The 26,479-nt window shown below is 34.5% G+C and overlaps 2 protein-coding genes and 2 long non-coding RNA genes across 4 annotated transcripts; 3 read left to right on the forward strand and 1 right to left on the reverse strand.

The window, feature by feature from the left end:
* Positions 1-3,082: 3,082 nt before the first annotated feature.
* LOC147500473 (uncharacterized) lies at positions 3,083-4,352 on the forward strand. Its single transcript, XR_015194681.1, has 5 exons — positions 3,083-3,273; positions 3,542-3,571; positions 3,691-3,783; positions 4,029-4,111; positions 4,211-4,352. It is a non-coding gene; the product is annotated as an uncharacterized LOC147500473 (long non-coding RNA).
* Positions 4,353-5,820: 1,468 nt separating this feature from the next.
* LOC147500474 (uncharacterized) lies at positions 5,821-6,498 on the forward strand. Its single transcript, XR_015194682.1, has 2 exons — positions 5,821-5,870; positions 5,975-6,498. It is a non-coding gene; the product is annotated as an uncharacterized LOC147500474 (long non-coding RNA).
* A 1,849-nt stretch (positions 6,499-8,347) lies between these two features.
* LOC147500475 (uncharacterized) lies at positions 8,348-13,428 on the forward strand. Its single transcript, XM_086562096.1, is given in 12 exon segments — positions 8,348-8,476; positions 8,564-8,926; positions 9,015-9,229; positions 10,390-10,609; positions 10,611-10,916; positions 11,221-11,313; positions 11,417-11,508; positions 11,980-12,028; positions 12,030-12,098; positions 12,263-12,348; positions 12,528-12,579; positions 12,734-13,428. Coding segments are annotated over 12 exon segments (2,061 nt in total). The 5' UTR covers positions 8,348-8,467; the 3' UTR covers positions 13,241-13,428.
* Positions 13,429-21,355: 7,927 nt separating this feature from the next.
* LOC147500476 (tryptophan synthase alpha chain, chloroplastic-like) lies at positions 21,356-24,017 on the reverse strand. Its single transcript, XM_086559343.1, has 5 exons — positions 23,909-24,017; positions 23,614-23,691; positions 22,345-22,422; positions 21,750-21,809; positions 21,356-21,651 (listed from the first exon to the last, which is right to left on the reverse strand). The coding sequence occupies exons 2-5, from the start codon at positions 23,653-23,655 to the stop codon at positions 21,517-21,519; spliced, it is 315 nt and encodes a 104-aa protein (XP_086415469.1). The 5' UTR covers positions 23,656-23,691; positions 23,909-24,017; the 3' UTR covers positions 21,356-21,516.
* Positions 24,018-26,479: the final 2,462 nt, after the last annotated feature.

Consider the following 26,479-nt stretch of genomic DNA (forward strand, 5'->3'; position numbering starts at 1 on the left):
TATTATCCTTTTCTCCATAAATATCGTTGTCAAGCGGTAATAATGGATCTTTTTCAACATATAGGGTGGTGGAGAGTGTGGGAGATTATGTAGAGGAAGTGAAGGAAGGAGACAGAGTTGTTCCTTCTTTTCTAGCAAATTGCAATGAATGCATTTATTGTAAGTTGGAGAAGAGCAATATGTCGCGCCAAATTCCAGTTTTAGAACAGCCGGTGGTATCTTAGGGATGGGACGAGCAGATTTATAGATTCCAATGGTAAGAGAGAAATGAGCAGGATAAGCAACTATTAATATCGACCCTCGATAAAACCGATGTGAAAGAGACAAAGACCTCTCATTGAGCGAGAAAGGTACTCTTATCTTTTGGCTTCAAGTGTTTGTTCTCCCTCTATAGGAAACCTATTATAGCGATATTATGTTTTGTCCATAATTAAATGTTTCTTATGTCCTTTAATTTCTTATGGTGATGCAGGCAATCTATATAATTCGAGGAAGAGATGAAACTCAAACAAGACCTTGATGGTGACACTAGGATGAGAACCAAAAACAAAACTCGATCCACGAAACCACTACTTTATACAAGACAACAACCGACGAGAACTTAACAATAGACCTTGAGGAGAAGAAAGGTAGAATGTCATGTTTGTAATTTGCATTTTAAGTAGTTGGTTCTGTATCAATGTTGTTGAGTATATCTTGTGGTGGATATAGCTCATGTAGTGAAGATCGTACAGAAATTGCTCTAGATAAGGCCTGCTTACTTAGGCTGTGGTGTCTCAATGGTAAGATTACTTTAAACACATTGTCAATCATCTAAGGAAATATTTCAGATGGTATTCGTCCCGAGTTCGATCGATTTTTTTGGACAAGCATTTTCAATTGCAAATATGCGTGATTAATCAAAATTGCAAAGAGATTATTGTATGAAATGAACAAGTAATCTTGTTGAAAATACCGATGCTCGGGTAGGTCTCCGGCATTTTCCATACAGTTATTTGATAAATCTGTGAATGGAGATGCATGCGAGGACTTGGTGCTTTGCTTGGAAAGTGGTGAGGCGTCCAAAAGGATTCAACGTCGCAATCTTTGGACTTGGAGTTGTTGGGTGATGGTAATATAAAATGACATATGGAAGTATTTGCTTGGAACAACCCATAGTTCATCTGACTTTGTAATGGATATGATTAACGTAAAGGAATTAAGACATGATTTCCCAAAATCTCTATTCTTCCGGTAGGAGGCACGAGTTTGTTCATCGCTGATCTTAAACACAACTCGAGAAATAGAACTTTTAGTGATTCGGAAGTTCTATTTGAGGTCGTCATTGTAGTTTTGTTTTTCTTCGTATATATCATATTCTCATTACTGTATATTGACTATGAAATTCCTGATTTTTTTTTCATTTATTTAATTTTGTTGCATAGGAATGGTAATGATCAATTGCTACCCTTAACGTACACGTACTTGCTGCAATATTACATTATGTTGTTTTTTTTGTTCGTGTCACTCGAGAATCTGAAAAATCTTGCCTGGAGTTTGAAGCAAAGAGTGATGATTGTAATGTCATAGATGTTGAGTGGCAATCTTTAACAAAAACAAAATACTTCACACAGTCCCCTTCCATTTTGTTCATTCTTCTCTTGAGTCGTCGAGCTGAGCTTGGACGCGTAACCAAAGGTATTTCTCATGCTTTTGCATCTCTTTTGTATGTTATTTTTAACTTCATATGTAGCATCTCTATAGCATTTTCAAGGAATAAAAACTCTTCAATCACTCTTGACATCGTCGTGTTTAGTTGTCGCTTTACACTACAAATGAGCAGCTAGCACCATAGGAGATCCCACAGCACATAGTATATACCATATGCAGAATGCACCATTGGAGATTCTCATCAAGTTTCTTTTTTATTGTATAGAATTCAATATACTCTGAGAATTATAGTATTTTTTTTTTAGTTAAGAAAGTTTAGTAATTAGTATATGGTATCTTTCTGGTAAGCTTTTCTATATATATGAGTTCTTTAATGCATATGACTATATGAGTTCTTCCTATATATATATAAGAAGTAGTTTTGTTTTATTGATAGACGACAGGAAGCTGGTAATATTTAAGATTGCCTTTGTTTTCTACTGGAGTTATTAATTCATTCCTTTCATCATCAATGAATGCAGCTTGTGATGTTGGACATTTTCATCATTAGGGACACTAGCAAGAAAAGTGCAACTTAGACCAGATCCTTTTATCATTATATTCCTAAGTATTCCACCTTCTAAAATTCATGGCTAGAAACTATATGAGTACAGAACAGGGAGGAAAATCATGAAATAGAATTATTAAGAAACCAAAGTTATGGTGATGATGTAAAGCATTTACTAGATCGTTTTAAGCTGGTTAAGAGACACCAACCAAATTAACAGAGAGGTTCTGCCTTCTGAGTAAACCATTCTTTCTCTCCTTGAAGTTTGATTAGGCCCACTACAAATAGAGGTAGGTCCTGGACAATTGTTTACTTGAAAGAAGATATGTTTGCACACAATAAATGCTTTCGATTGGGTTGTAATTGGATTGGTTTTGGATGCTATCTTTGAGTTCATACAAACACTTTACTACTTTAGTACCTTTGTAGGACCTAGAACCACACTTGCCTAATATTTATCCAGTTCGTTGATTGCCATATTATATATGCTGCAATTATTGCAGAATCATTATAAGTAGTACTTGGGGCAGCCTTTCCCGTTAGATTCTTATCAAACCTTAGAGTGAACTGAATGTTGCAGGGCTCATAACTCTAGAAACTTTTGAAAAATTATGAACCACTTCACTGGTTATGACGAAATTCTCTAATGGATTTTACTTTTATCACAGGTTATATTAGCTACTAACATAGCAGAATCTTCAGTCACAATACCTGGAGTAGCATTTGTTATTGATTCATGTCGATCTTTACAAGTCTATTCGGACAAGATGTCGAAAAAAAGGAATCAAATTTGAACTTGCACGGGTATCTAAGTCTCGGTACCCAAAATAACTTATTATTCAGTTTGAGATTTGCTTGGAAGACCTGATTAATCAATTTCTAGGATTTGTTGTAGGCTTAGCAACGTAAAAGAAGGACATGGCGGACTTGTGATGGTCATATCTACTGATTGGTTTCTCGGTCTTTTTTCAACAAATTAAATGACCATGATCCACCATCTATATTGAGATTATCCTTGAGGCAACAGGTTCTTATGATTTGCTGTGCTGAATCAAAAGCCATTAATGATCCCAAAGGTATATGGCACTAAGTTTTGGTTAAGAGTATGGAACATTGAACTGCATGTAGAGTCGACTAGACAATGTCTTCTTTCAAACTGAATGTTGTTATTTGTAAGTTGTAACAGTGGTCGTCAGAATCTTCATTGCTACGTTCTAAGCTATGTATATGTTATTTCATCATTCCCGTAGTCGATGCGTGTGCTGTTACAATTATACAGAGCAATAATTTTGAAATATGCTTACAAGCACAAGTTCATTGACTTCTACCATGCCTGAATTGCAGATACATGTTTAAGAGAATTAGAGTTTGAAGGTAAAATGGCATTTCTTACTCCAGGGGTACTTCTAAAGCTTCTCCCGAGCATAAACTCAGTAGCAAGAGATTGTATGGTTTTGATATTTACTTTGTTTTTCCTTAATACTTTGCTACAGAATGTGGCTATGTTTGGACGAGGTTCTGTTTGTGATTGCCTTTGTTTCGAGATAGGTTTTGGTGCTTAAGTGGGGAGTTTTTTTAACATTTAGGTATGCAAGGTTTTCGACTTTTGTTGTGATTATAGCTTCATAACTATAATCACAACAAAAGTCCAAACATATCGTCATTCTTTTTTTGTCAAACTTTTATCAAACTTTTTTGTTTCACTTTTCCTGGAGCTTGCTTTCACAATACTACATCCAATGTGTTAAGTCAAATGACTCCCCAATTTCTTAGCTTATTTGATCCCTTGCTGCTGAACGATAGTGCCTCAGATCAGTACTTTTGATTGCAGGTGAATGCCATAGTCCTGCTTGCATCAACTCCACAATCTGACGATCTCTTATGGGTTTTGTGGGAACTGTGCGGGATTTCCAGGTATACCTATCCATCTCTATCTTTTTTAATGTAGGGCACGATAAACATTACTCTTATTTGAACTGTATTGTTATGGGACCCTAATGACACCCTTTGCAGTTCTGATTCAAGACGGCAGGTTTTGTTGGCCCTTGGCCCTCGGGCATTTTCCAGAGGTACATCTTTTGTAAATGCTTCATTTGGAATATTAGTTCTATACTTCAATAAATAATATATAGTGGCCGCATTTTAGTTCCATGCTATGATGGTAGTCTATATATGAGCTTTTCTTCTTCGTCATCTCAAGTAAATGTACGTTGGAATATTCTAACAGTTTTCCTTTGTTTATCAAAGAAGTAATTATGGTTTTTTTGGTTAATTGATTGTGTATGTATCACGGTTGTGTTTTTTCCATAAATTTTGAACCGGTGTTGTGTCATTCTTATTTTCTTACTGTAGATTGGATATTGTCAAATTATGGTATAAACTATATTAAGATGAATTTAAGGTTGTACAGTAACATCTCCAATTGCTACTAAGTACCAAGGTGCACAAGGTGAAGAGCAAAATGTAGTCTATTATTGCTCGTGCATCTTTGAATCGCTAAGTTCACCTAACAAGTACTACCATGAGTATGACAAAGGTATCACACCAATATTGTTTGTTGTTCATGAGCAAAGAGTAGGTAGCATGATTGCTTATGAGGAGTCTTTATAGCTTCCCACCATCCACACTTAAAGCCAGTGACTGGGGTGGTAATTGGTGAGTGAGAACTGATGAGAACCATCATACATAGTGGTCATGAGTGCATGATTCTGTATCATAATATAGGCTGTGTTTGATACTTCGATTTGTGGGAGTACAATTTGCACACTTATTTATAACCTGAAATCCTATGGATATTAGTGGACAATTTTTACCACTAAAGAGCTCTAATCTGCAGACTATTGAGTTGTGAAAAGTTTGTACAAAATCAAGAGTTTGACCTAATCTATTAATGTGGAAGTTTCGCAAGGAGTTTATTCCCACCTATCAAAGACGCCCTTAGTTGTTTGGAAATAATATAGTTGGAAATTGATCCCTTAATTTGGTAATTATTTCAACAAAAAGGTGATCTTTTTTGGTATCTATTTGTATTTTGTTATCTTTTTTGTTTGCAATAGAAAGTAGTGTAGTGGGAATGAACATTGTCAATCGGCCCATAATGATTTCAAAAATCACATCATATTTTGAAAATTCTTAGTGTAAGCAATTTGGACGACTTTTTAACTTTGTAATTGTTATTGTTATAATATTATTTATTTGAATGCATTTGTTAGTCAGTGTTCACAGGGAAGCACATTTACCCTGTTAAGAGGAGACTTAGTCGATAGCTAATACTTCAGAGCAATCTCTCTCTCTCTCTCTCTCTCTCTCTTATATATATATATATATATATATATATATATATATATATATATATATATATATATATATATATAGATATTTTTTCTATGTTATATTACATGCAACTCTCTAGAGTTTGCTTTTTATCCATACATTTAGGGCTTAGCTTGACACCCTTGTGACTCTCGTTCTCAACTTGCGGTTTATGCACTTTCGGAAGGTGCCCGAACTCCTGCTAGTTTTTATGCTCAAGGGGGGCAAGGTATCACATTTTATCATTGGGGGCGCATATTTGATGTTTCCGGGTATTAGTATACCTGCTGAAGGAGTTCTTCCTTTTCAAGCTGGGCAACCATGGGCAGTAACAGTCCCCAACAATGTAGCTCCAATTGCAGTAAGCAATTGTTCCATGGACTTCTTTTCTGATTTCTTCCTGTACTGTAAATAATGATTATTTTGGTGGAGTTGTCTGTTGAATACTACTGGAATATTTGACAGGTCGGGACAACCACTATGAGTAGCACCGAAGCACTGAAAGCCGGTTTGCGTAGAAAGGCTTTGCGAATAACCCATTGTTACCGAGATTCACTATTGCAAGTATATTGAGCAAAATTAATTGTTTTTCCAAGTTGGTCCAAGATGTATATGGTTTATTTATGGAGGGACTTTTGTACAGGGAATCTGCAGAAGGTCATTACGTTTCCAATGCTAGATTTCTAGAGGATGGGATATGTTGTGCTTAAAGATCCTGCTTTAGCATTGGGTGGTCTGATAACTGATTCATGTGGAGGCACATGTAATACTTCAAGTCAACACAATGGCACACTCAGAACATCATCTTGACAAGCCACATATTGAGGATTATATAACTGAGGAAATAATTTCAGAAACAAGTGGTTTGAAGATAACATGAGATACTTCTGTTGAGGCAACAAGCCCTCTATTCTTTTTGGATTATGTAGAACTATTTCAATGCAAACTCACATCTGAAATGAATATGCAGTAATTATACTGCTTTAAAAGATTCATTATTAACAACATTTTCAAACAAAAGAGGTTTGAAAAGTTATGCCAAACTATCAAATTTAATCGGAATAAGTATTTGTCATACATATTAATTTTCCCCTTTTATTCGGATGAGTGTATATCTATTACAACTGTACATGTGTTCATATTCATGTACGTTCCAATAAGATTTATTTGTCATTCATGTGCAGAGCACGTGCATTTTGCTAGTAATTACTAATGCTTATCCATTATATCTGACTTGAGTCATATTACATTTCAAAATGTGGGGATTATATATCCATGAATTTTGTTTTTCTTAAATTCAGTAGTCAAAACAATAAATAAGGCATTAATTACACATTCTATTATATTTCAGTTAGACAAATTATTAGCCAATGTCGTCTTGGATAATCACAACGTAATATTAAACCAATCATTAAGGAGTAATTGCGTGCTATTATAAAGATATTCATCCATGAGTAATAATTCATGCATGTAATGAATATGTCAGATGACAATTGAGAAACAGTGCCAAAGAAATAACTCGTATAAATTGTTCTATTAATTACATAGAATCCCATAGAATTTTCAAATTACATTAGTAGAAACAAAGCTCTTTTTCAGTAAAAACTGAAAAGAAACACAACTCTTAATTTGCTACATTTCACAATTTTCTTATAATTGTGAAAAGAAATATTTATTACATACACGCCACATGTTCTCAAAAATAATTTAATATGAATCCAAAGAGTGTAACTTAGATTTATTTTATGTGTCTATTGCTTTATTCAAGCTAACTAATATGAAATAGTAAATCAAGGTAAGGCATTTTCATATTATTGATTACAATATTAATTCTATAACACCACAACGCCGCCCATAAGCAAACATTGGCTTGCAATCGGCGCTTAGTTGCATCATCTGTTATGATTGGAGCTCTTTTGGTATTGATTGCAACAACAAAAATTGTCAGAGTTATCCAGATTTTAAGGAGAAAGTGTATGGAGACGGCCGAATAATTAATACATAACTATAAAAAAAATATCAAATATGTTATCTGTCTCAAATTTTATAATTTTTTGTGTTCAACAAAGAGGACTTCATGATAGTTTTGAAGATATATTCACTTAAGATATGCCTTCACTTAATGCAATTAATTGAACTCTTCCTATTTCCAATACATACAAAGACGTACGCTAAACTTACCAAAGAAGAAATCCATTAACTTTGTGGTAGCGTTCTTCACATTAATCAATATAATATATTGGTTTGGGCATATATCAATCTATTTTTTGGGGTGATCGTCCGTGTGTCTAAATTGATTAAAATTATAATTGATTTCTAATTGTGCTTATATTTGTTTACTATTTTTTTTAGTATAAGTTATAGTTTAATTAGAAAACTAAATACACAAATATATAATTATTAAGAGTGTCCACATGGCTTCACTCTCTCTTGAGAGAGTGCCACCTAGGATAGAGACTGTCCATGTCAAATGTATTCTGCTTTAATATAGAGAGAGGTGATATAGATATAGATATAGATAGGTATAGATATGCGCACGGGCTCGGGTTTTTCAGTTTTTTTATATTCTAACCCGAGTCCAACCCAAAACCGAGTCGGGTTTTGATTTTATAAAACCAAACCCGAACCACGGATCTAACATGTTAGCCCAGGACCAACAAAAATCGGATTTTAATCCATCGGGCTTGGGCTAACCCGACCAAGTTCCACCCCTAGGTAAAATGATTTTTGACTGATATATTGTCAATTGTCAACTGAAAGTTTTCGATAGTACACGGAATTTTGGAAAATCGGAATATAGAAAACGATTTACTCTCTCAAATTGCAAAATATGTAAGAGCGAATTATTAGCGGTTCTAGTATTAGAGCGCGGTTCTAAAGCGGGAACGGTGAGGGGGGTTTAAGGATGGGGTTTTGATATTTCAAACATTGAAGTCAAAGAAAATTCCTTTACCCACAATGAAGCTTGTAAGTCTGTTCATTGTTCTCTCCTTTTATTCTTATTAATATTTTGTTTACATTTTCAATAGCTCATTGATTATATTTTTTTTACAGACATTGTTGTGCAAAGGAGATGGTTATCACTTTCCACCATGTTACATGCTTGATTTATGTGGCTTTCACATATTACTTGAATGCCCACTTGACTTATCAGCTTTGAAAATATTCTCTCCAATTCCATCTCACTGTAATCAACTTCTAAATGTTGAAACATCTTCTGATGAAAGAATGCGGAAGAAGCAAAAAACGGAACGACCTATTGAAGCCAAGGATTTGATATGTGCAGAGCCTTGGTACAAAATGGTTGCTAATTTACATTTGTGGGACTTGTCTTTTATTGACATTGTATTAATTTCTAGCCCAATGGGTATGCTTGGATTACCGTTTTTAACACGAGCGAAGAATTTCTCTGCTAAGGTAAAAAAAAAAATGGTGGGATCTATTTTGACTTGTTTGTATTGTGTTTGGTTCTATTGGATTTTGAATTGGTTGTAATATTTGTCAGATTTATGCGACAGAAGCGACGACTAGAATTGGGCAGCTCTTGATGGAAGATCTTGTTGCAATGCACTTGGAGTTCAAGCAATTTTTTGGCCCTGATGGAGCTGGATTCCCGAAATGGATGAGGTTGGATGAGATTGAATTGCTTCATGACACACTAAAAGATATTCTAATGGGAGAGAACGGAGCTGCGCTGGGTGGTTGGCAACCTTTATATAGGTAACTCGTGCATGTCTTGCTTATTGAAACCATAGTTAGTGACTTGGTACTTTCAACTGTTCAAGAATCCCTGTCGATATTAGTATATCAACCGATTATATATTTGTCCGCCACGTACTTTTCTATATAGTTCATATAAGCTCCAACATTTCTCAATGCTTGACAAGCTCTACTAGCACTAGTACATATTATTGGTTTAAAGAGGATAGTATCATGTAGCAATTTATATAAGTTGTCGCCAATGAAGAGTAACATGCAAATAATTATTACAGTTGGTTCAACACTACTGAAACTCTGATGTACTTTATTCCCATATAAAAAGTAGCTTATTCTTTTAACTCGCTTGCCAGAATCCTTAATATCTCCACGCCTTTCCTTTATCAGAGAGAGTGAGTTGTCTGTGTGTGTTAGGAACAGTTCCTACGGAATATAAGAGTAAAAACTATGTACATGAGGAAACATGATTGGGAGTGATGATGCTAGAAGGTTATTAAAGAAGAGTTTCACAAATCTCCATGAATTAGTAGGTTTGAACTTTGAAGGAATTTTAGAATGTAAAGAAGCAAAAAGAGCAGTAATTGATGTACTTCAGCTCATGTGAGCTTACATTGAAATAAACATTATGATATGTTAATTAAGTGCAACGGAGGCGGCACACGTATTTCTACTAGAGCATTGTATTAATCTCGAGTAGGAAATTCTTTTACTTGACATTGGATGAACGATGATAGACACGAGGGGTTATCTTGTCTCCTAATATATTTATTTAAAATTATTTTCTCCTTTAAATGGCAGTCATGAAATGGGTCCTATACATGAAAGGAACTTCTAATTTGTAGAACCTTGTCTGATGAATTAGGACCTGTGCCTTTAGTCACTGGCTCACTGCGGCCTCTCAAACTGCTGTAATGTCTGGTGAACATGTTTGTTATATGTGGATCCAGGGAGTCTTTTTTATATTTTTCTTTTTTTCTTTTGGAAGATCAGTTTGTTCATTGTTAAGTGTGATACCTCTGTCTTGACACAATTTTTTATGGGCGGTGACAAACTTTTCTTGGCATGTTTTTTCAGTTGTAGTGTCTCTCATTTCAATCTAAGCACTCTGTTGTTTCTCTTAAGATGGTACACTATTTAAGGATGTGATGAGTGATGTATATCAGTGCAGCAGATGTGAAGGACTGCATCCAGAAATTCAAGACTCTAAAATATGCTGAAGAAGCCTGCTATAATGACACATTCGTCATAAAAGCGTGCAGTTCCGGTCTGGAAATAGGTGCATCTAGTTGGACATTAAATGGTCCAAGAAGAAGCATAACCTACCTGCCGAGCTCCATTTTCGAATCTGCTCATGCAATGAGCTTTAATTACAATTCTCTCCGAGGGAAATGATCTCATTATGTTCTCAGATTTATCCTCCTTGCAAGGTGGCATGGTTGGTACTGGTGATGATGTCAGTAAGACCTCACAGGATAACGAAACTATAGCCACAGTTAAGCTTGAAAACGAAGAAAAAATTATTAGTAGTTGTGAGACTTTCGAAGAAAGGGAGAAGATTGCTTTTATATGTTCTTGTGCGATCGATTCACTTAAACAAGGAGGTTCCGTCCTAATACCGTTTGCTCGTATTGGTATTGTACTTCAGCTGCTCGAAGAGATATCAGTGTATCTAGAATCTTCAAATCTGGAGGTACACTATTTTCTTTTGTGTATCTTGATTCACATGTAAATTGCTTCATCTTGTTACTACTTTTATTAATTATAAATGTTTTCAAAAGAAATTTATATTATTCAAATTGGAATTTGGCTGTTGATTGAATATTTGGGCAGACATTTAAAAGTTCAACATACAATTAAAGATTTAAGTGGTTAGAAACACGTCACTTACTATCTGAGTTTTTTCCCTTTGGGGCTAAAAGAAAAGCTTGGATTCTCTCATGTTTCACAAGAAAACGTAATTATGCTGACTATACCCCCATACTTGTATTTTGTAGGTTCCCATATTTATGATCTCTACAGTGGCAGAAGAGTTACTAGCTTACACCAACATAGTGCCAGAATGGCTATGCAATCAATGCCAAGAAAATGTACTGTTTGAAGGGACACTACAATCGGAATTGTTACGAGGTTCGTTTTAAAGTTTTACCTTTTGATGGAGAGGAATTATAAAGTTTGTCGTTGATTTTGCAGCTCTATTCTGGTGATGCGTTATTCTGCCATGTGGAGCTTATAAAAGCAAAGAAGCTTCATGTATTTCCTGCAATTCATTCGATCGATTTTCTGTGAGTTCCATCTCCTGGACTTTTGAAATTTTAAGTAGATAGTTATTTACTGATGATGGAGTAGAACTTTTCTGAAAGAACACTGTGCTTAGTCTCCTCTTATATTAATCAACAATCAAAAAAAAATAAATTATTGACTTTCATTTTGGTCACACTCTTCCTGCATTGCAATTCATTCTGTCAGAAACTTTATAATGGTAGTAATCTCCCTCACACTTCCCTTAGCAGTTAGGTGCTTACAGTTCACTCAACTATGTTTTTATTTTCTGTCCACTTTTGCCAAAATCCGAAAGTATGTTTATTTCTTTTAAACTGGCATGTTTCAATAGTTTATTAAGCAATCTGTTGTGGATTGTATATCAACTGTAACGGCCATTATGAAACTCAGTTTATATTATGATAGTTATCTCTTCTGGGACATACTCTAAGTATCTAACCTCAAAATGTTGATGCATGTATGATTGTATGCAGAATGAGGTGGCAGGAACCTTGCATTGTGTTTGCTCCTCACTGGAGTCTGGCGGCTTGGTCCTGTTGTTCACTTGTTTCGACGATGGTGTGGTGATCCCAATTCATTACTTGTTCTGGAGGTATGATATATCAGTCACCAATTCTCAATGTCGTGGCCCTGGTCTAATGAAGTTGTGTAGAAGCTTTTCCTTTTTCTTTTTAGATGTAGATATATTCTTTATACACTATAAAATCCTATGACTTCAATTGTCAACACTGTTAAATTTTGATATGCAACTTGTAGCAAGAAGTTGATGCTGATCTAGCTTTACTGCCTTTCAAACCACTGTTGCTAAAGGTTCTTCAATGTTCATTTCTTTCTGGAATTAAGTAAGATCTCATACTATCAATCAATCTAATTAAAATGGACGCATTCAGAGTTTTTGAGATATTTTGAAGTTGATACATTTGCTGATGTTGATCGGTTTAAACTTAAATTTATTGCTTTATGTATTTTATTGTGGCTTGTGATGAGAAAAGCTGAACCAGGAAAAACCTTTTTTTTGCAGATTACAGAAAATTCAACCTTTGCTGGAGATATTGCAGCCTAAGTGTGTTCTGGTAATCATCTTTCTATCTATTGTGTATTTTTAACCATCTAGAGTCAAATATATGATATATTGATCCCTGATCCTCATCTGATTTTTTCAAGACCCATGTTTGTTTTCACCAGAAATATTCTGTTGATGCGTTTTCGTTTTTGTGCTTGAGACAGTTACCAGAGGTTCTAAGGTTAAAACTTCCTATTTCAGAATCAAGATCACACTCGGTTCTATACTACTACTCTGAGAATGAAACACAAAGCATACCAAGCTCTAGGAAAGATTTTGAAATTAGCTTGGCAACTAATTTGGCTTTCCAACTTCGCCCAATAATGATGAAACAGGAAAGTATCGCTATTGCAAGATTGAATGGAAAGCTGATTGTTGATCATGGAAATTTTGAGCTGGACATTGTGAAAGAGCCAGATAAGTCTTCAATGAGGCAAATGTCGCCGCAGTCAGGATCCCTTGATTTAAATATTCTACTTGCGGCATTACATACTAAAGGCATCAATGGATCTTTACAACAAGAAGCTGATAAAGTAGGCATGATACAAGTTTATGAACCGGAGAAAGCTTTGATTGAGGTTCATGCGATGCATACTATTGTCAGTGCAGATGATGAGACCTTAGCTGCCCTACTTTTTGAAGTCGTCAGTAATGTTTTGAATGGCAACTAAACAAAGAATCAGTTCTTTTTGTTTTCTGGTGAACAATAATACGAGACTTTTTCTATCTTTCTTGGTTGGATTCCATATTGTGAGTTAGATTATCTACCAATCAACTTCTGCAACTGCTTCTCTCCCCCAGTTGACTGTAATGTATTGAGGGTCTTTCGCTATTTTATATATTTGTAATCATTGCAATATCTCAAATTGTTTACGACTATGGATAGGTACACTGGTAATTGAATAATCATTGTAACCATATCAAATCTTAGATTCCAACAGTGATTCTTGTAATTGGGAAATAAGTATGTCTAAAAAGATCGTCGGAGTTTCAGTTGTACAGTTTTACTTCATAGAGAAATTTATGGCAGACTAGATGGCCACACCAATTCTTTAAAGCCGCTGCTACCATAGTAAACTTTCCAGCTCTACAGTCACACCAGGCCACTATAAAGTCTCGCACCCCCCTCTAATTTTTTTAGCAAACTTCCACTACCGCACTCCCAAAATTATATTTTCATAACTATAAAGAGAATATAATCAACAAAAAAAAATAGTATGTAAAAAAAACTAATAAATTACTTCTTTTTTTGTCTTTACAAAATTATCATTTATCATTTATCATTTACTTTGAGTGCAAAACCATTAAAGATAGACAAATGTGTCTTTAAATGTTTGATGAGTTAATGAGACTAAAACAAATAGCGAAAGACCAAAAACCCAGTTTGTATAATTCTAATCACTCATAACAAATCCGTAAGCTCTCCCTCATTTCTTTTACTCTCAATTCTTAAACAAGCGTTAGACTTCAACAAAAAAAAACAAAAAACAAATTCATAAAGGACTTGCGGCGCAGCTTATTGCACGTTTGTCCTAATTATTTGTAAAACTCATTATCATTATCAATAAAATTTCCACTTACAAAAAAAAAAAAAAAAATAATAATAATAATAATTGTTTACTTTCAATGTTAATCTTTTATAGTTTTCTCCACATTATAGTAGGGTTATATAGACTCATTTATTTCACTCTCAATTCTTAAACAAGCGTCAGATCTCAACCCAAAAAAAAAAAAAAAAACAAAAACAAAATCATAAAGGACTTGCTGCGCAGTTTGTTGCACGTTTGTCCTAATTATTTGTAAAACTCATTATCATTATCAATAAAATTTCCACTTACCAAAAATAATAATAATAATAATAATTGTTTACTTTCAATGTTAATCTTTTATAGTTTTCTCAACATGATAGTAGGGTTATATAGACTCATTTATTTCACTCTCAATTCTTAAACAAACGTCAGATCTCAACCCAAAAAAAAAAAAAAAAAAAAAAAAAAAAAAAAAATCTATATAACTCTACTATTTGCACTGGTGTTGCATCCCCTGATTCTGCGGATCCAGTCCAGTTGTCAGTTGTTGCTACATGCTTAGTATCTAGATGATGGGACTCTGATTGGAGATACAGAACAGGTGGCGACAGCTTTGAGTATGATTCAGGAAGAAGGACCTTCTTATGGGCTGGTTCTTAATGTGGCTAAAACTGAGCTATTTTGGCCATCATTGGATCCACGTCGCTCCACCCCTGGTCTCTTTCCTTCAGATTTGTCCCGGCCCTCGCCAGGAGTCGGGTTGCTTAGAGGTGCAACAAGACGATCGATCCATCCTTTGTCAGGGGCCTTGCTTGCAAGCGTGTTGAAAAGGTTGTGACTTTGATGGACCGTTTAGCTACATTAGACAATCCACAGTGTGAGTTAGCTCTTTTACGTGCTTGTGCTGGGCTCTCTAAGTTGGTATTTGCGATTCGTACTTGTCCACCATCCCTTTTTAGAGAGGCAGCTAAGACGTTTGATCGACATCTCCGCAGTGTTCTCCAGGGTATTGTGGTTTCTGATGGTCCTAACTTCGGTGATTTGCAGTGGCGTTTATCGACACTCCCATTACGTCTGGGTGGGTTAGGTATTTATTGTGCCACTGATGTCTCTACTTTTGCTTTTGTGGCCTCCCGTTGTCAGACGTCTGAGCTTCAGAACCACATTCTTAGGAGTTGTAAGCCAATGCCTTTGGATGAGATTCTTGATGTTGCTAGCAGTGCAATGAGTCTTTGTCTACCCGATTTTGACCTCAGTTCTATGGCTGGGAATGCTACCGTCCCCTCAAAACCACAAAAAGTTTTGGCGGAAGCGTTCTATAGTAAGATTGATGTTGGTCTTGAGAGGGAGTTTGTGTTATCTGCTCGTCAGAAAGCAATCATTGGATACTTGCAGTCAGAACACGCAAAGGACTTCCTACTTGCTATTCCGATGGAGGGACTTGGACAACATATGTCGTCAGTGGAGTATCGTTCTATTCTTCGGTACCGTCTCATGATTCCTTTGTACTCTGATGGTGGTCTATGCCCTGTTTGCAAAAAGAGTAGACTAGATGCCTTTGGAGACCATGCGGACATTAATCGTAGATATTTTCGGGTTTCAAATACCGACATGATCATGTCAGAGATATTTTATGTGATGCATTTTGGAGGGCTGGGGTACAAGTGAAGAAGGAGGCTCCTGTGAATTTTCTCACTGATCCGAATGAGGGAAGATCCACACTTCGACCTGCGGATATATTGATATACAGTTGGTCTGAGGGGAGACATGCATGTGTTGATGTAACTGGAGCCTCTCCGTTGGTAGGGCTTGGGAATGGAGTCTTTGAGGTGGGGGGAGCAGCTAAGAGCAGCGCGGACGGGGAAGATGGAGAAGCATGAGGAAGCTTGCACGGCTGCCTAACCAAAGATTGTTTCATTCCGTTTAGTTTCGACACTTTTGGTTTCTTGGAACAACGGTCATGCGTTGAGCTTCTCAAGAGACTTGAAAAGTTATGGACGAATGTTATGACAGCTGGATCTAACGAGTTTGTTTTTAGAAGAATAGGATTTGCTATTCAGAAAGGACTTGCGGCGCAGCTTGTTGCACGCTTGTCCTAATTATTTGTAAAATTCTTTATCAGTATCAATAAAATTTCCACTTAAAAAAAAAAAAAAAAAAAAAAACAAATTCATAAAAGACTTGCGGCGCAGCTTGTTGCACGTTTGTCCTAATTAATTGTCAAACTCATAGATGACAACAACATGTAATCCCAATAATGTAGGTAGACAAATGGAATGAGAACAGGGGGACTAATAAATCTTTCGACAAATCCTCTAGTGGAAAGGATAGGACAAGTAATTTAATCCCGAAATGGTGTTCAACCAATTTTGTATTTGTTGATAACTTAAAATACATTATGACTTCATTCATATGCATTAAAAAATGTCACAAGCTGCTCAAGCTCCGATCCCAGCATTACATATGACTCGTTGAGAAAATGATGGGGTCATTTGAATGAAGATTCATGGATTGAGTTTATAAAAGAAGGTTACTTTGTTGAAGCTGAGGTTTACGGTCCGGAGCTGAGGAGACCTAGTATAAGAAAGTAAAGTGATCTATATATAGCCATTAAAAACTTAATAGAGGAGCGCTCACATCAAAGGTTATTGGTGAGGTTCAGCGTGATTTGGAATGCTATAAAGAACAAAACTATAAGTCTTGTCCTCATACATGATGATGCTCTACCTTCCTATGAATTTTTGTACCTCAAGGACAAGTGTAATGAGCTTGGAATATGCTGCGCTTTCATGGATTCCCGGAAGATTACCGATCCTCGTTATGACACCCATTACCATCCCCTGTTGTGTTGGTATTACTCACAACAGATGGATTAAACGCAGCAATCAGGGTCTTACTTGAACAACAAAGTAAGATTTATCTTTTTTACTTATGAGTTTATTTTGTTACTTTAATAGATTAGAACAAAAATACATTGTTTCTGGGTACCTTGATATTTTTCCCATTCATTTGGTATACTTACAAGCCTCTTTTTCTTTTTTACAGTGTCTCGTAGAAACAACTCAATTTGTCCCTAGGAAAATGCAGAGAAGGTAAATCTTACTACAAGACCATTATTTAGGGACAATGCAAAGAAGGTAAATCTTACTACAAGACCATTTTAAATAATGCGAAAATAATATTATGAAGACGTAAGTCACTAAAACTTGGGTTTGTGACTCTTTTTATGAGTTGTTTCAATAATACAAAAGAACAACTTAAAGGATTGCATTGATGCATGCAATTAGTACCATACGTATAATCCCTCTAGAGTAGCGTTATTACTTATTTTTTATGTGTATTTCCTGGTTGTTTAGGGTCCCAATCTGGTACCCTTTTCTCCTAAAAATCAAACAGACTTGTGTCGTAATGGCATGTTAAAGATGACTTTTATTTGTTATTGGGTTATAAATTAATGATGTTACTCATGTTCTCCTATGGGATTTTGTTGCAGGATCTGCTGTAACTGGTCCTATTGGGAAGGAATGTGTTGATTAGTGTCCGAGGATTGCAAGTGCTGTCTGAGTGTTGAAGGGAAATAGGGATTTTGTTGTTTCCTAGTTTTTCTTAGCTTTGGACCTGAGGGGTCCTCTGTGACATAGTTAATAGTTTGCTAAACATTGCACATCAATTGTCAGGTTTATATTAGGTTTATTAATCATTATGCGTTCCTAGACATATTAGCTACCTTTTGATTACTAGGATTAATCGTTATAGGCGTTCATATACCTATTAAGGCTATTAGATACCGATCAACGCTTAAATTGCACAACTTGAAAGTTGCTCATTTATTAAATGAACAAGTTCAAATTAAGCCTGAGCAGTTCAAATTAAGCCCGAGCTCAAGCAACAGAAAAATGTCGAAGTTATTTTAAAAAATGATGGTGCAACATGTTCACCATATAGATTAATATATACACATTGCTAGTAGATTAACTAAACCCCGATTTTGAATGTGTCATATCTCATAGACACTATCTAGTTGTGTTTAAACAAATGATCTGATTTATTCCCTAAACTATGTCATTGATTTAGTATTATGCATACAAGATTTGTTTGATTTGTTTATAGTTAGTCTAACAAGTTTCTCCAACATTCTTGTCAAGTATTTCAAATTCGAAAATTATTGTGAGCTAAGGTTGAGGGTTTCAAAATCCCTAAACTATGCAATTGACTTGAATATAGGAGGGTCTAAGGTTTAATGTTTATCTACAAATTACTTATTTTTTTTCCCATCCTCATTTTAAGCACATAGAAAAATAAGAGACAAATATTTAAATACATAAAATTAGAATTGTTAGAATTATATCTTCACTAGGGAAAGGAAATTATGTTTTTAATAGGAGATGACATAATGTGTACGTAATTATTGGTAAACACGTAATGTGATTTATAGGTATGACATATAATTTGAAAAAAAAATCAGTGAGTATGTGAGTATTAGTAACCCTAAACCCTAAATCCTAAACTCTAAATCTAAATGAACCTATGTTTTTTTTTCCGATAATAACCTATGTAATACTTGGGAGAATGTTGCCATTTTATTGGAATTGATTTCTTTGTAATGGATAATTACATTAATTTAAAAGCAAAGAAAATTGGTAATCATGTGATGTGTCAAATATGTTTTTAGTAGCTAGATTTTATTGTTCAAGTAAAAGTTCATATTTTAGAACTAAATCAATTTTAATTTCATAAGTTTTAATTTCACAAGCAATTAATTTATTTTTTGATAATGATATCCTATTTTATATATTAAATAATAACCAAAGAACAATCAAGTTCAGTAATACAATTCGGAAGGCTCATTAACAAAAAATTAAATAATATCGTATTTTTTCCAAATGATCAATATATATGGGGATAGAGTCACAGTAATCAGAGCCACATTCTAGACACAGCCAATCGTATCCCTCTAGCTATCTATTCTAATCCTACATATACAATCAATTCTCAATTAGCAATACGAAATAAACAAATTTTCGAGAATTTTTTTTACCGAAATAAAAAAACAAAATTTTCAAAATTTAGATCGAGAATGTGGCTCTGAAACTCCTCCTTCTCCCCTATCTCTTCTCTCTTCTCCACTAGACTCTTTCTCCAAAATTAGTCGGCTCCACCACTTCTCTCTCCACCACTCCAAAATCAAACGACTCTAGATCTCAATTTCTCTCTTTCTCGATCTTAAATCGATTTCTCTCTTTCTCTCTTTCTCGATTTAAAATCTAGATCTCAATTTCTCAATTTCTCGATCTTCAGAGCAAGAGAAAGAGCCGCGGCAGCAAAGCTACAACATCTAACAGGAATCATGGGTTGTATGCACTCACAAGGAAAGCTTTGTCTATCTACAACTCCAAAACAGGTATCATTTCATTCTCTCTGTTTCAATTATGTTTTCTTCATGGGAAAACTAATTGATTAAGTGATCATTGAGGTATTATTGGTGGGCTAATATTTATGTATTGTTATCTTTCTTTCTCATTTAATAGGTGGACTCTTAGTACCAAGTATTACACAACTGATGTTTATGTGTGGATGGCTCATCTTGGGGATGGATTTTCTATAGGGGCGCTGCCCAAGTCGGACAACTTGTCAGCTTTGGTGTTGGTTTTTGACATGAATGAGGTTGTTGACTTATGCTTAATTAGTAAACTTATCAAGAAAATTTTGATATTCAAATTAAGTAAAAGAAATTGATGATTGATTGCTTTTATATATATACTAATTCCTACTAAGCTACTAATTAAAAAACTTCTAATACCAACTCAATTCTAATCTTACTTGTATTATCAATATTAATTTGGTTCCTAATGGCAACTCATACTTGCTAATCACACCATTTTCTAATTAATTAACCTGCTGCAACTCTAATTTAACCAAAATAGCTAGATCTAAAATTACTAATTCCAACAACCTTAGACTAAACTCTTTATTCATCACCAGAATGTTGGATAAAAATTCGAAGATACTAATAAGTGATAAGAAAAAGTTTGATATGTGTTATGTGCACTTAGACATAGGCACATAGTCTAGTTGTTGATGTGTCTAACGTCCAACGAGTTTTGCTTATATATCTATCTAATAAAAAGGGTAGGTGATGGAGCCCGCATTCGGCGGCTAACATTGCATTTCACAAATTGTGGCATGACACTTTCAACAGTTTCAAGTGAGCTCAAATAGTGTGATGGTTAGCTAAAGGCTACTGGTTGACAATGGATCAGATTTATAAGTCAACAAAAGTTGTTGAGTTTGGGCCTCTGGGGAAAAGGCCTAAAGGGTTTGGGCCTCTGGAAAAAATTAATTGGGTTCATTGTTTATCGCTGGGCGTAGGCACGGGCAACCTCTAGTATCAAACAAATGACATGGTATTAAATCGTGTATTTTGGGGAGATGACCTTAATACCATAGAGATCATCATTTCTGGAAAAAAAAATCAGCTTGCTTTAACTTTGCCAAATGTCCAAATCTACTTCCCAATCTTCTATCACTCAAGTATTTAGACCGTCAAAATCTGCAGCCTTCTTGGTGAGCTTAGGAATTTGATAACAAAGATTTTTTTTTTTGGTAGGATGATCTCTATGACGTCCAAATTCATTAGCGCCGTCTTGGGAGTTTTCACTTGTGATGCAAGATATATCTAGGACATTAAATATCTTCATATAAATAGAGACTAAACACAACTTTAACAATTTCACCACCAGTTTGATCTTCTAAGGTTGAGTCCAATGGTAGTGGTACTTTATATCTGTAAAACCCGATAAAACAGTGTTTTGAGTCCAATGGTAGTGGTACTTTATATCTGTAAAACCCGATAAAACAGTGTTTTAGAGATAGAGAGAAGAAAAAGTTGAGGCAAACCCACATCTTGTGCGCGCCACTTCATCTGGTGCACACTGAAATTACTAAAAAAACCAGAGAGACAGAGAAAACAAATTGTGTTGGGGACACATGCCATATTGAGCTACTTCAACTAGGGCAAAATGAATTTTCTATCCCTCAAATTACTCTGTATATATAGGGAGTAAAATTGAGATAAGGGGTAAAAACCTCCGGGGATTTGCCGCCACTTCTTGTGGGATAAAAGCCATTGGACTCAGCCTAAGAAACAAAATATCTCACGACACAAGGATAGACATGCCAGTAGCCTTGCTACTGAGGCCAGATGACGTAGAAAATGTGTGCATGTTAGATTACAGTAGAAAATATCGACAAGGTAAATGAGATAGTAAAAGCAAAAAGAACATTTGCATTATTTCTAGCCAGAAATAAGAATTTTCTTACACACTATAAGATATCAATCTAGTTATTTTGTACATTTCTAAATGATATGTGATGGCATTACGAGTGACAGGCTATGCCATGTTCATGGAAAGCTGTTGTTAAGGTAGAGCAGATATCAGAGACTTGGTGAGGATTTCTAGTTCTTTCAAGCCCTCTACAGGAGAGTTTGCTTCCCCAAGGAGCTTCACCAGGGCACTACCGACAATCACCCCGTCAGCTCCCCATCGCGCTATCTGTAACACATAAAATTATAATTGAAATTGCATGTTGCCAGAGCAACTAGCTAGTGTTTACGCATTTATACACATCAACGCTACATAATTTAATTTACCTGTTGTACGTGCTCTGGTTTTGATATGCAAAAGCCAACTATTACCGGTTTACTTGTCACCTAATTAAGAAAGGATTGTGCATTAGGCAATAAGCCAATAAAGAAGAAATAATAGCACGCATCTATGTCATCTGGTATTAGCAGCTTAGCACTAGCCATTAAGAAGGTGCACACACTACCACTAAGCACTAGGTATGCAAAATATATGGAGGATCTTGTCTATTGTGTTATACATTTTTAAATGAGCTGATTTTTTGTGAGGGTTATTTTTGTTGTGTGAGGAACATCTCCACCAAAAAACCATTTCTAATTCATTGATTTTTTCGCTAGGTCCTAATAGAGTAATAGATATAGTGGTAACTAGATGAGCTATAGTACGTGGTAACTAGATGATTAATATTCTAGGTTCGTCTTAGGGATTATCTATCGCATTAACCAACAATTAGAAATTTATAAACAAGGTTAAATCCAATTTTAATTATTTCGGATAAAAGTATAACATACATATATATATATATATATATATATATATATATATATATATATATATATATATATATATATATATATATATAGCTAAAGACAAAGCAGCAACCTCCTTAATTTCGTGAAGAAGTGATTGAACCCTTGGGTTTACAGATGCTCGAGCGCCAGTAACACCAACAGAGCTCACCTGTTTAAGATATAAACTGTCCTTAGCACTACAGATATATAAGTAATGACTAACCGATCTTGATAATACGAATAATGACAAAAATGGTCTGACCCTACCAGTCTAGCTACCACAGAAAATTGAAGAAATTTTGTGATAATGAACTTGATCTGAAAGAACTGATTGATACAATTAGCTTCAGATGATGCAACAGGAAAATGTTAACAATATATAACTTTTTTTTTGGTAATCATTTGTTATTTTATTGATATAAACATGGTGTTACATTGATCACTTCTTGCTCCAGGTTATGTTGCAACCATATTGGAGCTACATTAGATCTGCTACTTAATACATTTTGATAGTCCACCTCCAGAGATTTAGCCAGCCATGGTGGAGGGTTCTGTGTCCAGTTATAGGACTGTGGGTATTTTACTGCAAAGCTAGCTAGTATGTGCTGCTTTGTTTCCACTTCTGTGAACATAATCTATATTTACATTAGCAAAAGAGTTCAAAAAACATGCTGCATCAGATAGAGTTCCATTTGATTTCCATCCTACACTTGATGGCTTCCCTTGTAATTGATCTGTCACAGCTTTTGCGTCCATCTCTACTACTAAGTTAGTAGTTAGAAGAAGCCCTCGGTACCATTTGAGGGCATAGAGAAGTCCTCTGCATTCAGCGTCTATTGGGTCTGAGGCCCATCCTGGAGTGGTACCTGCAGCCAAAAATATTCCATTATCATCTCTTAACACATATCCAAACCCAGCTCTGTTACCGGCCTGTACTATGGTAACTAGCATCCACATTTAGCTTATAATAGCCTTTTGGTGGTGATTCCCAAATTACAGATGTGGGTACCTTTGTGATATTTGTAATCACTCTATGATTTGTAGGTTCAGAGAAGAAGCTAACAATATATAACTTAACACACTGAAAGGAGACTCCGTCTGGGAATCAAGAATGACAAGATTAGAACCAAGGATACAAATATTCAAATACCAAGTTGACCCTCAAACAGTTAGTTTTCCTTTGCAACTATGTCTGGACCTTATTTAACTCAAGCAAATAAAGGTATGATCAAGGGAGTGTCACTTAAAATTATGGCGGTTTTTTGTCTCTGTTACTTATACGTACTCTTTTTTATTGAATATCAGCATTTGGCCCCTTGACCGATAAGAAAAAAATATTGAACGAAGAACCACAACTTACAAGATATACAAATCCTTCCGCAGCTTCAACAATAAGTTTCATTCGTTCTGTTGGTGTAGTGGGTGTTGTCAGCTATACCTGGTGTAGCAAATTTATTTGTTAATTAATAATTACATATTGCAATTATGAATTTCACTGGACCATATGTAAGAAAAGGAATTGAGACTGCTCCTGTACCCGAGTTTTAAGTAGTGATTATTTGTGGTAAAGGGTTCCTTATTTTTTTCTAAAACAAGAATCACATTAAGGAAGATCGATGATCGACAAGATGGAGAATTGGAGATAAACGACCTACCATTTCAATGTCGTTCTTGGCAGCTTCCTTTCTCAAGTATGCAGTCTCCTCTAGACAAACATCTGGAACTACAAGGCCTGAACGAAGGATGGATGTAGTGTAGTGAGAATATAATGAACAAAAAAATAATAATAATAAAACAGTACAATAAACCAACATTTTTTTTTACTTCTCTTTTTGCCGATACAAAATTATCATTTATCATTTATTTTGAGTCGAAAACCATTAAAGATGGACAAATGTGTCTTTGAATGTTTAGTAGTTTAATGAGACTAAAACAAATAGCTAAAAGCCCAAAGCCCAACCGGTCAGTTTGTATAATTCTAATCACCACTCGTTTATTTCACTCTCAATTCTTAAACAAGAGTCAAACCTAAACAAAAAACAAAAAACAAAAAACAAATTCAGAAAGGACTTGAGGCGCAACTTGTTGTACATTTGTCATAATTATTTGTAAAAATCGTTATAATTATCAATAAAATTTTCACACAAAAAAAATAAAAAAAATTAAATACGAGACAATTTTTACTTTCAATGTTAATCTTTTATAATTTTCTCCACGTGATAGTAGGGTTATATAGACTTATAACATTATAGAAAGTTAACAATTTGTTGAATTGTTGTAGACTTGTAGACTAAATTATATATATATATATATATATATATATATATATATATATATATATATATATATATATATATATATATAGACATGTTGCAACACTCTCCGTCAACTGCACAGACAAATCTGCTTGTATCTTTTAAAATATAACAAGTTGATGATGTACACTTGACCCTTCGTATATCTTTTGGCAGTGATTAACACAATCTGACAAACCCATCTTATCACTCTTCAAGATAGTCTTCATGTGTTTTACATTAGCAACCAAGTACAGGCACGGAGCCAAGATTCTAAGCCTAGGGGTGCGAGATCAGGTGGACACCACACCCCACAAAAAAAATATATATATGCAATTTTTTTATATTTTTTTATGTCAGAAGGTCGAAACAATAAAAATTAATAAAATTATGCATTTATTTCAATTCACAAAACTAGAGTGCGTTGACTATTAAGAATTGAATATGGACCGACGAAGTTAACTACTTAAACACTTAAGCCATTAATTGATACTACTATGTTTATATATATATATATATATATATATATATATATATATATATATATATATATATATATATATATATATATATATATATACATAATTTAGTCTACAAGTCTACAACAATTCAACAAATTGTTAACTTTCTATAATGTTATAAGTCTATATAACCCTACTATCACGTGGAGAAAACTATAAAAGATTAATATTAAAAGTAAAAATTGTCTCGTATTTTTTTTTTTTTTTTTTGTGAAAATTTTATTGATAATGATAACGAGGTTTACAAATAATTATGACAAGTGTACAACAAGTTGCGCCTCAAGTCCTTTATGAATTTGTATTTTGTTTTTTGTTTTTTGTTTTGTTTAGGTTTGACTCTTGTTTAAGAATTGAGAGTGAAATAAACAAGTGGTGATTAGAATTATACAAACTGACCGGTTAGGCTTTGGGCTTTTGGCTATTTGTTTTAGTCTCATTAAACCACTAAACATTCAAAGATACATTTGTCCATCTTTAATGGTTTTCGACTCAAAATAAATGATAAATGATAAATGATAATTTTGTATCGGCAAAAAGATAAGTAAAAAAAATGTTGGTTTATTGTAATGTTTTATTATTATTTTTTTTATTACTATTTTGTTTTTGTTCATTATATTCTCACTATAGTTTTGAATTTTTTTGAGGTGTGGTAGTGGAAGTTTGCTAAAAAAAATTGGAGGGTGCAAGTCTTTATAGTTTGAAAAATTTTTAATATCAGGGGTGCGACCGCCCCCCACACGCAACCCCTATATCCATCTATGGGGATGGGCACTATAGATGTTGAAAGATTTTTGCTGTAAACTACATTCGAAAAAGTTCATTTGCCCTTAACTTGTTTTGTTTTGGTAGGACCTTATGTAGACTTATTTATTTTGCACACTTGCATTGCAATTGTGTTGTGTTTAACTGGGGTGCTTGATATATATGGATAATGGATCTGTGAGCTTCAAGACAAACATGTGTTTGTTGGTTTTCTTCATTGGATGTAAAGGGTTATTCATTGAAGGCATTAACAAAGAACACCATTCATGCGACACTTGTTTAGTTTTTGGAATTTCCTTGCTCAAGTGTGTGCTAGGAGAGTGGCTATTTATAACACCCCTTTTTTTTTTTTTATACTTTTTAATTAAATATATATAAAGTTAAAAATAATAATAATAATACTAATATTAGATAAAAATAAAAATGATAAAAATTAGAAAGAAATAGGGTAAAGAGGATAAACCCCATTCCCTATTTTTAAGGGGTTTTTGAAAAAAAAAAGTGTTGACACAAGAATTTACACGTAGAAGTTTTTTTTACACAGAGAAGAAAAAAAAAAGTTTTTACACAGAGAAGAAAAAAGATAGTTTTTCACATAGAGAAGAAAAGATGTTTTTTTCTGGAAATTTACTGATAGCTGATATCAGGG

The sequence above is a fragment of the Coptis chinensis genome, chromosome 5 (assembly GCF_015680905.1).
Source record: "Coptis chinensis isolate HL-2020 chromosome 5, ASM1568090v1, whole genome shotgun sequence".
NCBI lineage: Eukaryota > Viridiplantae > Streptophyta > Magnoliopsida > Ranunculales > Ranunculaceae > Coptis > Coptis chinensis.